The 14,001-nt window shown below is 39.1% G+C and overlaps 1 protein-coding gene across 1 annotated transcript; it reads left to right on the forward strand.

Annotated features, from left to right (window-relative positions):
• The first annotated feature begins 297 nt into the window (after window positions 1-297).
• LOC137268566 (toll-like receptor 4) lies at window positions 298-13,936 on the forward strand. Its single transcript, XM_067803134.1, has 2 exons — window positions 298-357; window positions 8,284-13,936. Exon 2 carries the CDS (start codon window positions 8,289-8,291, stop codon window positions 10,923-10,925), a length of 2,637 nt encoding a protein of 878 aa, XP_067659235.1. The 5' UTR covers window positions 298-357; window positions 8,284-8,288; the 3' UTR covers window positions 10,926-13,936.
• Window positions 13,937-14,001: the final 65 nt, after the last annotated feature.

A 14,001-nucleotide genomic window follows, 5' to 3' on the forward strand; every position in this document is an offset into this window, starting at 1 on the left:
GATGTGTATTGAATAAATTGTCGTTTATCCTCACTGCGACAGGGCCAATATTCATTTTAACATTTGTTGTTGGTGCATGGCTATGTAATGTGATCACCTCATGGCGTGTACAGGAGAACGTGTTCTCCTTTGTATGTTGCAATTACCTTCCCTTTGAGTATCCTGTAACTTTTTGTTGGCCATGGTGTCGGTGTGTCTTACACATGCCTGACTGCTTCTCTGAGAAGCGATACCGAAGCTCACGTGGGTAGAATGATGTGTAGCATACTGAGTAGCTTTATCCAGGCGAATCAGTACTGCGTGGTATTGTACACTTGTATGTAGTAACAAGCATCTCGGAAGAAAACAGTGGAAAAGGTAAGAAAACACTTGATATTATTTGGCTAGATTAATCTCTGTTTGATTTACGTAGTTGTGTTTTACGTTATGAAAGTCTAGCACTGCTTTCGATTAACCATGTTACAAGGTTACACAAAGCTGCCATATATAATATTGTCCCGGTAGCCTTGTTAAATCTTTATGTAAGCCAGTAAGGTGGGAGTAAGGCCATTAGTAACCATGGTACAACTGACAGGGAGCTATCACCCTGGTAGCCTGTCGAGGTTGATCGCTAAAACGTATGGTGGGCTGGTTAAAGCGTCAGGCTAGTATTCCAGTTAGACTGAGGTGACGGGATCGAGCCCACCTGTGACCGGGTGTAAAAATCTGAGTGTCAACATTGTATGCAGACTCTTTCCGTGCTGTCACAACCCCTAGTGTACAGTACACAACCCTGTGCACTTAAAAGAACCCACAAATCCGTTGGTATATGACCAGATGGCGGCCACACGAATACTTGCATACACCTAGTTGCGGGTACAGTAACATGCAGTAAACTTGGACAAAGTACTGTGACTATGTGTCCCAGTCCCCCCAACTGTGAATTGGGTACCTCGTTAGGATGAGAATGCCACAACAAAACTCGGTGCTCCTAGTGGCAGCAAGAGTTGTATACTCCCCAGGGAGTTGAGATTGATCGAGGGAACCATATACCAGCGCCTTGAGCAAGCACTAGGTGCATGGATATGTGCGCTATATAAATATCCAGTAATAATAATAGTTCATGGCGTCCATGCACCAAGAATCAAGAGGCACCGATGAACTACAAAGAGACCGGGTGAAATGAATATGCATCAATGTGTTTGGTAAAGAAAACCTAGAAATAATGAATATAGAGTGACACGTAATTATCATTTCAATACCATACGTATAATGAACATCGCATTCAAAGGACGGTCCTTTGTTGTGTTGCTTTGAGCTGTTCTGCTTCAGAACATGTGTCAGAAAGTGGCAGAGCATTATAAGTCATGCCGTGTGAACCAGGAAGTTGTACTTGTCAGGTGACACTGGGGTTGATGGCGTCCTAAATATTCGTAAGGTAGTCCGTTGGTTTAATCATTCCCGATACTTACATTCATAGATTTACAAAAATAATCTAAGGAACTAATAATAATAATAATCTTAAGAATTAAAACGGATTGTGAAAGGCCCTTGGGAATTATATACCGTATTGAATATATATGGGGATTCCCAAATCTAATTTGGATTACAACACTGCAATATTTAATATCTACAGTGGAATATGTTTGCCCTCGGGGTGTCTAGACTTAAAGTAAGACATATGTTTAGTTACATCGCCATTTTTCACTATAGGGATGAGTGAGTGAGTGAGTTTGGATTTACGCCGCACTCAGAAACCTTCCAGCTATATGGCGATGGTCTGTAAATAACCGAGTCTGGACCAGACAGTCCAGTGACCAACATTACAAGCATCGATCTGCGCAATTGGGAACCGATGACATGTGTCAAATAAGTCAGCCAGCCTGACCACCCGATCCCGTTAGTCGCCTCTTACGACAAGCATAGTCACCTTTTATGGCAAGCATGGGTTGCTGAAGACCTGTTCTACCCCGGACCTTCACGTATTTTACAAAAGGACGATTGAAAAATAGACGTTCATGTATACCTTATTATGTACGTGTCTCCGCCTTATTAAATCCAAACATTGCGTTAAGGTACTAATTCTCACATTTGTGGCGTGATTGTTTTACCTTTTCTTCAATCAAACGCATGCAATCAATCAAGAACAGATACCCATAAACAGCCCCCACGCAAATCTACCATCATGATATTCAAGCACTTGTATGTGAAAGTAATTATAAACAGCGAATATCGGCGGCTAAACGACAGACGCAGCCGTGCTCCTAATATACACTAAGAAACCTTTCATTACAGTCCTGTCGTAAGTGAAGCGTCGCGCCACTGTGAATGTCATCTCCCCGGGAAACCTGATGTCAGTGGGCAAAGTTATACTACACCCTGGTACACGAACGTGTACAGTGTATTTATATTGTTTTTACCGTGTATTATAGAATGTCATTTCTCTGGCGTTGAAGTTATGACATAAACACATCTATTAATCATTGATGCAGCATCTTCCGAATGACAACACACTGCTTGACCTACAGTATACGTGTACACTGAATGCTGGCTAGGATATCTTGCTCAAACTAAACATTCGGACACCTGGCAACAGACGTTTTATATTCCCCAGCATGCATTGTTTCTATGGCAATGTTCCGAGTAGCAGAGTCAGTACGTGACCTAGTGATTTGACCTTGAATCTTCTTCAAAACTAATGTCAATTTCTGAAAGTAAATTTCTGAAAGTTTTCATTGCCAGATAGTGAATGCTATTTGTTGCACAGTTTCAACTGGAAGGTGATTTCTGTTTGCGTTGTGAAGACGCCTTTCCAATCCTTGTAAGAAATCGATTTTGTACTTGCACAATTGCGTACAATCATGTTATCAACACTTTTATTGCATATTTTGACTATTGTTTGAACACAATAGGTAATTTACAGATTTTCAAAAATACAAATCGCCTTTTCTCTTTAGGATAGTATATCGTGTGCCTTAGTGGGATACTCTTGTGTTAAAGTAAAGCATACTGTCACGGTTAAGAATTTACCGTGAGAAACGATGTAAGAAATCCCCTTGTGAACCAGCGAAACAGAATAAAGACAAGTCATAAACGTTCAACTTATGTATTATTATGCAACGAGAGCAAGGTATACAAAGTCACAAGTCAATTTCACAATGCTGATTACAGATACAATTCAAGAGAGACAAAATCTAAGTCAGTGGGTCACAAAATGCAATATAGCAAACTCACCAAAGTCTTAGTGCGAGAGAGAATCAACTACGCAGAATGTAAACACAGTGATCGGTCTGACAGCAGATGATGTAGATAAGGCGTATGCTGAATGTTGGCGATGTAACTCCATGAATAAATATGAATGAGTGTTCCCCGCAACACGGCAACCAGCCGATATATACTGAACATCATTGAAAACGCACCACCCCTAAAATTGTGGATTTCTAAGAGCAGAAGTGAGCAATCTATGTAAATTTTACATATTTGTGTAGACCAATGTTTGATAAAGAAAAGAAGCAAAAAACAATCAAGCAAAACAGTGAAGATTTAATGCAGCTGACAATGAAATAAAGATGGGGTCAAAATGGAAAGTCAGTAGCGTGTATGACCCCCGTTAGCAGCAACACAAGCTGTGCAACGTCTCCTCATTGAACGGATAAGTCTCTGAATAAAGTCCTGAGGCCCTGCATTCCACTCTTGCTGCAAGGCATTGTCGAGTTCCCCAAGGTTGTTGATCTGCGGACGACGTGCGAGGCGTTGGCCGATGTAATCCCACAAGTGTTCGATGGGTGACAAATCTGGTGACAATGCAGGCCAATGAAGTAGAGGAATGTTGTTGTTAGCCAGATACTGTATCGAAACACGTGCAGTGTGGGCTCGTGCATTGTCATGTTGAAATGTGTGCAGATCTTGATGCTGGTGAAAGAAGGGAACGACGTTGTTCTGAAGAATGTTGTCACGGTAGTAAACGGCATTCACTCTGCCACGACAAACAATCAGAGCGGTTCTGTGGTGATAACTTATCCCTCCCCACACCATAATGCTGCCTTCACCCCACTGATCGGTTTGTACAACACAATCCTGATGATAACGTTCACCCCGTCGACGCCATACCCGTAGACGCCCGTCAGCATTTCGCAAGTGAAAACGCGACTCGTCGGAGAACACCACACCATGCCAACGTCGTAACAACCACACACGATGCTGTTCAGCCCATTGTCGGCGTTCACGGCGATGCCTGTCAGTCAGGATGGGTCCAACGTAAGGGCGTCGACAACGTAACCCTGCCGCACGGAGACGGCGTCGGACGGTGGAAGCGCTGATCAAACCACGTCGACCCTGGACAGCGTTGGCGGTTCTGGCAGCGGGCAAGGTTCGATCCCGAATATGGCGCCGTACAATGTCTCGATCTTGACGAGGGGTAGTAACACGTGCCTGACCTGGGCGTTGCCGGTCCCTGCTGGTTCCTGTTTGTTGGTATCTGTTAGCAAGCCTCAGAATGGTCGAATGATGACACCCAAATCGTCGTGCAATGTTTCTGCTTGAAGCGCCGACCTGCAACATACCCAAGGCCTGTTCTCGTTCCTCTGGTGACAATCTTGGCATGGCGAAAAAACTTTACTTACGAAAGTACTGCGAAAATGAGAACGGTTTTGTGCCGAAGGTCATTTATACCCCTGAACAGCATGCTTTCTGCATGCAATTTGTGCCCTTCGTGTGTGATGTGCATGAATTTTGTTGTTTTCATGTGATGTGTTCGATGATGTGTTCGAACGATCCGTTTTTTACTGTAGAGCGTTATTTACGATCTAGTGTGTTATTATCAAAATTCCCACCATTAATTTTCCATTTCCAAAAGATTCTATTGCCTTATTTCAAAATTTACAGGTGGTGCGTTTTCAATGATGTTCAGTATATATCATCGTCAACACTGTAAAAGGCCCTCGAATAAGTCTCCAGGAAGTAAACACATAGAAAACTAGGATCAGATAAATTCCGGAAAACCAGAATCTTAAAAGTGCTGACCATCTATTAAGACGAAATGTGACCCATTATAATTATGATTCAAAACACTAAACATTGTGACCCAATAATAATTATTACTGAATTAATAACAAAATATCCAGAAAACACTTAATCGTAACACATACTAACTATGTGGGAGAACACTACAGAAATGGCATTAGCCCAGATTCATAGATTAGGACACACACGCACAAACACGCACGCATGCACGCACGTGTCTAAGAAGACTTACAACTGTTTAGTAAGGTAACTGGTGGACCAGCTGACTAACGCAATTACGATGTTAATTGCCTAGGTTGTATCAAAAGCCACTCATACATATGAGTTCGACTCAGTCGTGAGCCTTTCCTTCTATGAACTGATCATCATTGACAAATTGACAAAACACAGACGGAATGATTGGTAAAACCCACACCTCAGTTTCAACGTCCATGCCTCAAATGTGAATTACCAAAAAGACATGTACCGGGAACGGATGTGTAATGTCATCTGATACTTCCTCGATAGGATTCACGTCTCTGCAAGATCCCGTGCACTCGTCATGATACAGACACATGACTATACCCGCTGTTGACTATACGTAGAAACGCTGCAGGTGGGAATGTATTTTGAATTGCAATTTTTAATTATTTATTCTACTCAAAGTCAAACCAGCCATTGGCGTAGTTGCATTGATGAAACAGTATATCTTTATTAAGATATCATTTATTTTGTGTGAATGTGAGTGCAGATGTATCCTGACAAAAATATTAACGAATTCACGATCTACGTCAAAGTTGATCATTTAACATAATCATGATAATGTAAAATTACTGAAGATTGCATTTTCATCGATTTTGAAAAAAACACTAAGGACTGTTTTGATGTCTGTTATTCAGCATTAGATTTCATCCCCCAGCAGCCTTGTCTTGTCAGACGAGTCGACTGATTTGATTACATGTACTGCATTGCTTGGTGACATGCATAGACGAACAGCAGCGTCGGTCCGGTCTAAAACCGATCATTTGTCTATTTATTTAATCGAGGTTGGGTTTTTACTTATTTAATGCTACATTCCGCAATGTTACAGTAGTCTGTAAATAGCTTAGTCTGGACCACACAGTCCAGTGATCAAAAGCATGAGCACTGATCTGCGCAACTGGGATACGACTACATGTGTCAACCAAGTTATTTAACAACGTACATGTAGTTACATATGAAATAAAATCTTTGTCAGAAAAAAACTTTCAAAATGTTCGCATGCAGGGGACGTTCCCACACTCTACACATGAGTGACATATAAAAAGTCCAATCCAACCCATTATGTTGACTTGCGTCGAATGTTAATGTTAATATGAGAATATCCTTCAGATATGCATGTATTTGTGGTTGGTGTAAACTGCGCAACAGAAAATGCGCACATTTGAGGGAACATCCGGTGTCCTCATTACTTGCTAATTGATAAGCACTTACTCAAAATATAGTGGAATCAAAGCCCTAAAGGGTCACAAAATAGAATTCAGTTGTTCAATAAGTATGGGCCTCTTGAAGACATGGACGTAACTGAAAACATAGTGTAACTACAAACGCTAAAGGCAAATTGTTGGAGGACTTTTGTTCTGACAATGATTTATGTATTTATAATGATGGTTCCAGCACACACTTGCACCCTGTTACAGGGACCTATTCTGCTCTCGACTTGTCACTCACAAATTCGGAACTACTAAATGAATTTGAATGGTCAGTCCTCGATGACCCCTGTGGAAGTTACAATTTTCTTACTATATTAAATTATGTAACTCCATCTGATGTCCCTTTATCATCAAGGCGGAATTTTAGAAAGGCCAACTGGGCTTTATATGAAATATAGTGTGCTGAAAAACTTAAACCTGAACGTTTTATTGACGTTCTTGATGCTATTAAATGCTTTTCTGATGAATTGAACTACATATATACCAAAGTGTATACCAAAGTCCTCTGCAGTTACACATATTCGGAAACCATGTTCAATGATGAATGGAAACAAGCTAGGAAGGCAAGGAAAAAAGCAGAACAATATTTCCGTCGCCATCCTATGGTGCATAATTTAAATAAATTTAAAATTTAAAATGCTAAAGCGTGGTGTACTTTTAAAAAAACAAAAACCAATCTTGGCAGAATTATGTATCCAAAATAAATTCTCGGACACCCATGTCCAAAGTATGGAACATGGTCCAGAAACATTATAGGTAAAGGTACTAAATCTAATGTCCATCTTAAACATGGAGATCAGTTACATACAGATAAATCAGATATTGCAAATAAACTGGGTGAAATCCTCGCTAAACACTCTTCCTCTTCTAATTATGTGCCAACATCCCAACAATATAAAAAACAACAAGAAAAGAAAACTATTAATTTCAATTCAGATAATGGGGAAGATTATGATGAAATATTTTCTATTCTTCAACTCCATACTGCTCTTGATCAAGCTCATGACACTGCAACAGGAGCTGATAACATACCTTATCAACTCCTGAAGCACTTACCAGAATCCTGTTTAGAGACGCTCTTATATATTTTTGACGATATTTGGACTTCAGGGAAGTTTCCGTCTTCGTGGCGTGACGCTATAGTAGTACCAATACCCAAACTTGGACGTGATCATACGGATCCATACAATTATCGTCCGATTTCATTAACGAGCTGTGTTTCCAAGACCATGGAACGCATGATAAATACTCGACTTGTTTGGTCCTTGGAAACCAACAACCTCTTAACAGATATACTGTGTGGTTTCCGTAAAAACAGAAGTACTGTCGATCACCTAGTGCGACTTGAATCATTTGTTAAAACGCACTAATTTATAAACCAAACGTTGTGTTTTGGAAGCAATATAATGCGGGAAGCAAAGGTACTGTAAGTATCCATGGTCCCAAGTATGGTGATCCACCTTCAGTTGTTGGCAATCTATAGCCTGTTTTATATTGTATTGTCCGAATACTGATATAATGTTAACTTTCCAGGCTAGTTTTAATTCTAATTGTGATATTTTTGTTGTTTTACTGTCCTTCGTCGACAGGTTTTACAATATATTTATAGTCCTTTTCATTGTTAAATGTTCTCGTCACGATATGGCTGCAATATTGCTGATGTGACGTTAAATATTAACTCACTCACTATAAATAAGTACAATACACTGCCCGATCTCAGGAAAAACGGTACTTGGTCGTTCAATACGTCGGTACGTTGTATCTCCGCCGAAGAAAGCTTCACAGGCTACGAACGAATCAATCACAGGACTATTTTGTCTCTTGATTTCAGATAAGATGCTGCTGAGGGTCCTGTCTCTGTTCTTTGGCTGCCTTACTCTCACTCAAGGGAAACATGTGGACATCCCCTGTAAGCCTTGCGTGTGTAGAAGGACATCCAGTGACAAGCTGGTCGCCAACTGTAAGGACAAGCACCTGTCTGACATCCCCAAGCACATTCCAAATTCAGTAGCATACCTGTTTATGTCTTACAACAGTATTTATCATCTGCCAGGTGGTTCGTTTAAACGCTTCTCGGCTTTGGAACATCTTGATCTCTCTTTCAATCAACTGAAACGATTACATGTAGACACTTTTACAGGAGCTACAAATCTGCTGCATCTGAACCTCAATGGAAACTATCTCCAACTTTACGAATCAGCATATCCAGTGGGAGTATTTAGACAGCAGAAAAAATTACTTACACTGAACATCGCCAAGAACACTGATGTCGCACACTCAGTATACCCAGATCAAACCCTTGGTGATCTTACTGCTCTTCAGACACTTTTCATTGACGGTGTTCAGAATGCCTCGTTTGGGATTGGATTTTCGAAACTGAAGAATCTTACAACTCTGTCTTTGTCAGGCGAAAGGGGCCACTGCTCAGTTCAAACCTTGTTGAACACGTCATTTCTCCACACACCATTTGTCAGGAACCTGGACATTAGCAAATGTAGAATCACCTTTATTGAAGCAAATACATTCTGGCCACTAAGGCATATTCACACACTCGATATGTCTGATAATCAATATCTAGGGTTTGATCGCATGGGTGAAGCTTTATATGGACTTCGATATTCTTCTCTAAGTGTTTTGAAGATCAACAGAATAGTGACAACATTTGCAATTGGAGTTCACATAAAGAAAAACAACACGAGATATTTAAGTGACCTTAGTTTAAAAGAGATTCATATGGATACAAATAGGGTGGAACTCATAGACCAAGAATGTCTCGGTCACCTGAAAACAGTGGAACTGATATTCATGAATCACAATAGAGTGACATTTGGAATCTACCTCCTTAGTCTCAACAAACTGACAAATCTGCGAACAATATATGGTTACAACCAGTATTCATCTAATATCCCCTTCAATACTGTGGAAGCAGTTACAGACACAAACCTCAACCCCAATCCACCGCTTTCCTCATTTGATCCCCATCCAATAGTGCGATATTCACTGGAAACCATCCATGCGTGTGAACGATATGAGGCAGAATGCAGCAATAGCCATTCGTACCGTAAAAACCATAATAACCATCAATATGATGTAAGATTGGACCAAACCAGCATCATGAACCTTCCTTTTAAAATACCACTACCTCCAAATGCAACATATGCCAATTTTAGCAACAGCAAATTGAACTATGACATTCTTGAGCTCAATTTTCAAACAAACAAATTTAAAACTATTGATCTTTCACACAATGTCTTTTCAAATTGGACAGGTCCAATACACGAATGTCAAACAGTTGAATATTTAGATCTCTCAGAAAATTACTGTAAATATGTATCTCACACATTTTTTATGTTTGCTAGTGGACTAAAAGTCTTAAATATAAGTAAAAATTACCTCTCAGTGTCCCTTCTAGATGACACAGATGGGCAAATATTTGCCAACCAGACAAACTTGGAAGTCATTCGAATTGCGCATAATCTTATTCGGGAACTGCCGCCAGCAATATTTAGAGGACTTACCAGACTTGAGGTTCTTGATTTGAGCTGGAACATGATGACCTCCTGGAACATTGAAATTAGGCACATGCTGCACCTCCATACTTTAGACATCTCGGGAAACAGGTATGAAGGCATTCCAACACCCCTGACAAAGCAGATCGACCATATCATGAGGAATAGAAACGACACTTTTCATCTCAGCATCAAGGGTAATATCTTGAAATGTGATTGTCCGAGACTAGAATCATTGGAGTGGATTACAAGGCCGTATATTACCTTTGAAGATCCTGGTAATACAAAGTGCACCTTATCAGATGGGGAATCCATTTCATTTACAGATATAGAAGATGTTATAGCGAAGCTCCAATTACGGTGCAAAATAGTTATACCCATTCTGTCTATAGCAGTATTTGGATTACTGCTTTTCATGTTGATATTTGGAGTTGGTATGGTGTACCGATATCGATGGAAGCTACGCTATCTTTACTACACCACAAGACGGAAGTACAGGGGGTATCAAAGACAGGGACAAGAAGAAGACCATTTTACTTATGATGCCTTTGTATCCTATGCTGAGACAGACAGAGGGTTCGTCATTCAAGATATGCGGGCTGTTCTAGAGAGAACCTACGGCTTGAGGTTGTGCATCCATGACCGTGACTTCATGGTTGGTGAAGCCATCACTGCCAACATCATCAATGCTATTCAGTCAAGCAGGAAAACCATTGCTGTTTTGTCACCTGACTTTGCAAAGAGCTCCTGGTGTGACTATGAAGTCCACATGGCCAAGCTGGAGAGCATCCACACTGGAAGGAACGTCCTCTGTGTGTTATGGTATAGCCATATACCGGATATTAGAATCCTCAGTAGAGATATTCAGGACATGATTGAGTATGATACATATATTAAGTATCCTACCCAAGAGAATGACAAAGAAGAGTTTTGGACAAAAGTTAAAGCTGCGATCAGCTTTTAAACTGATGTTAGATGCCTCTGTGTAATGGGATTATGTGTCTTCATACAAGCTGGTATCAGTTTTCAGGATGTTAAAAGCAAAGGCGTGATCAGATTTTCACCACTACAGACAAACATCTGCAGCTCATGTACATATACATATACACATATATACAGTACTACTCATAGAAAGTGAACATGATCTATTCATACTTCCCTTGAATGGTAATCGGAAGCGATAAAGGCCACCGAGAATCAAAGCGCGTAATATACTATATTAGCAAAGTGGTATCATGTGTACAATGTATTACAAAGCCTAACAGAGTAAAGTGGAAGCATTCATCACCAGACACAAGTTGTTTGATGGGAATGGGAATCGAAGGTTGTCACAGGATTATCACCAAAGTTACATCTATACCCAAGTGTCCTCATTGGGAGGGGAAGTAGGCATGAATACAAGGAGCACTGAACGTTCGGTGTGATTACACTCACAGCTTGAATTTCCTGTCGCGACTGCATACAGCTTGGCGAGCTGCTACTGGGATATCAAGGACAGGTGCTTGCTTGTGATAGCACGAAAGACATATTTGGAGACAGAACGATTACTGCCGGTTTGAGCCATCTGTCAAAGACTAATTTCATCTCCGCGGATTTACAAGCGACGACATTTAATTAGCATACGTTACCCTGTTGCATACCAAAAGTTTCAAATGTTTAGTGAGGTACATCATTCTCTACCCGACTGGAATGCTTACACAACTGACTATTCGTATCCGTGTGTTACTCTCAGCCTAGCTCACCTTTGTATACATGCTTTCCTCGACTGAAAATACATCCCAAATCCTTTGTGAATAATATCGTTTTATACATATTATTTTCAGTAAATGTAAAGTGATGTGTGAACAAGCTGCTACAGCTCATGATAATCCTTGTTCCATGCAAGATGTTATATATGCTACGAATTGTCAGGTTAGAGGATGCTTCACATTATCATGTTGGTTAAGATGATTGTATCAAGTCTTTGAAGGGCATTTAGATGTGAAATACATAAGAATGAAGTTTTTATGGATATCAACGTCTTTATTATGAGAACACAACGTTTCGGAGTTAATGCTTACTCCTTCATCAGGTGAACGAGAAGGGAGTACAGAGCTTTATTTATATGTACAGGTAAACAATAACAAAGTAACAAGTAGAATGAGTTAACAAACGCTGGAAACCAGTATAAACAAGCATTGATAGGGAGCCGACAGTTATGATGACAATGATGGAAGCCAATGGTAATATTATGTTTACATAACACAGATGGGGATTAAGGACGATGTACATAAATAACAGTATTTGTCTTACCTTGATTGCGTACATATGGGTTTTCCAACTAATTGTTTATTTCCTTTATCAGGCCATCCATTTGCAGAGGATGTAGCAATGCATTCCCGTTTATGACAAGGATATTCGATGTTATGTGAAAACTGTAACTGATTATGTATTGTTTATTCTATGTTGGAATTGTGTATCAATGAATGAGATTCTACAAGCTTACTCGACTTGGAAACATTGCTGTGTGACCAGGCTTGGGACACTAGGACATTAAACTGAAAATTAGATGGAAGAAATGATTCCTTTTGCAAACTTTCCCAATGACTTTTCTTGGAATTGTTTTTGTTTATGAATTTCCAATGATCAGTGATGAAGAATTGTGTCTATGTTAAATGCTCTTAGAAAATTCGGTTCATGTTAACATTCAAACAGATATTCCGCTTTAGGATGCAATGTATTGGCTCTTGGGGGTTTTTTTCTGTTAGTATTTATATTTATACATTTCTATTTCAAAATTTAATCGTGTGTATATTACACTTTTGCACTTTCATGAACCTTTTTCTCATAACCATCTCACTATTTTCCATCAATTCATACAAAAGGAAAGAAATTTGACATCACTAATTGCTCATTTAGTCTCCTGTGCCCATGCATTTAGTATTATAATATCACTAACTGCAAACATTCAGTTAAGATCACGTCGTGCCCTTAGTTTTGCATTGCTACATTACCTTCCCGAAAATTCGGATATTTTCTGTTATTATCAACCCTTCATGTTCTTATTTTTCATTAACCTTACACATTAATATTCCATATATTTCGGTAACATAATATTATCATCAACCATTCGTTCTCGTATTTATCATTAACATTCCATATATTTTTGTAACTTACTGTTATTATCAACCATTCGTTCTCGTATTTATCATTAACATTCCATATATTTTTGTAACTTACTGTTATTATCAACCATTCGTTCTCGTATTTATCATTAACATTCCATATATTTTTGCAACTTACTGTTGTTATCAACCATTCGTTCCCGTATTTATCATTAACATTCCATATATTTTTGTAACTTACTGTTGTTATCAACCATTCGATCTCGTATTTATCATTAACATTCCATATATTTTTGTAACTTACTGTTGTTATCAACCATTCGTTCCCGTATTTATCATTAACATTCCATATATTTTTGTAACTTACTGTATCAACCATTCGTTCCCGTATTTATCATTAACATTCCATATATTTTTGTAACTTACTGTTGTTATCAACCATTCGTTCCCGTATTTATCATTAACATTCCATATATTTTTGTAACTTACTGTTGTATTCGTTCTCGTATTTATCATTAACATTCCATATATTTTTGTAACTTACTGTTGTTATCAACCATTCGTTCTCGTATTTATCATTAACATTCCATATATTTTTGTAACTTACTGTTGTTATCAACCATTCGTTCCCGTATTTATCATTAACATTCCATATATTTTTGTAACTTACTGTTGTTATCAACCATTCATTCTCGTATTTATCATTAACATTCCATATTTTTTCTGCAGCTTACGATTGTTATCAACAGTACTTTTCCTCATTCTGTTACTATTCAGTCTCTGAGTTTTCTGATGTTGTTCGCTGTATATAATGTAATTGTGGAGTTTTAATACGGGCGTTTGTATTTCTTAATAAACTTTTAAACTCGTGGTTATATTGCCTTGCTATTAGTTATATACTGTACAGGGAACATTTGATGCCCTGAATCACTGTAC

Source organism: Haliotis asinina, chromosome 16, assembly GCF_037392515.1.
Source record: "Haliotis asinina isolate JCU_RB_2024 chromosome 16, JCU_Hal_asi_v2, whole genome shotgun sequence".
Taxonomy (NCBI): domain Eukaryota; kingdom Metazoa; phylum Mollusca; class Gastropoda; order Lepetellida; family Haliotidae; genus Haliotis; species Haliotis asinina.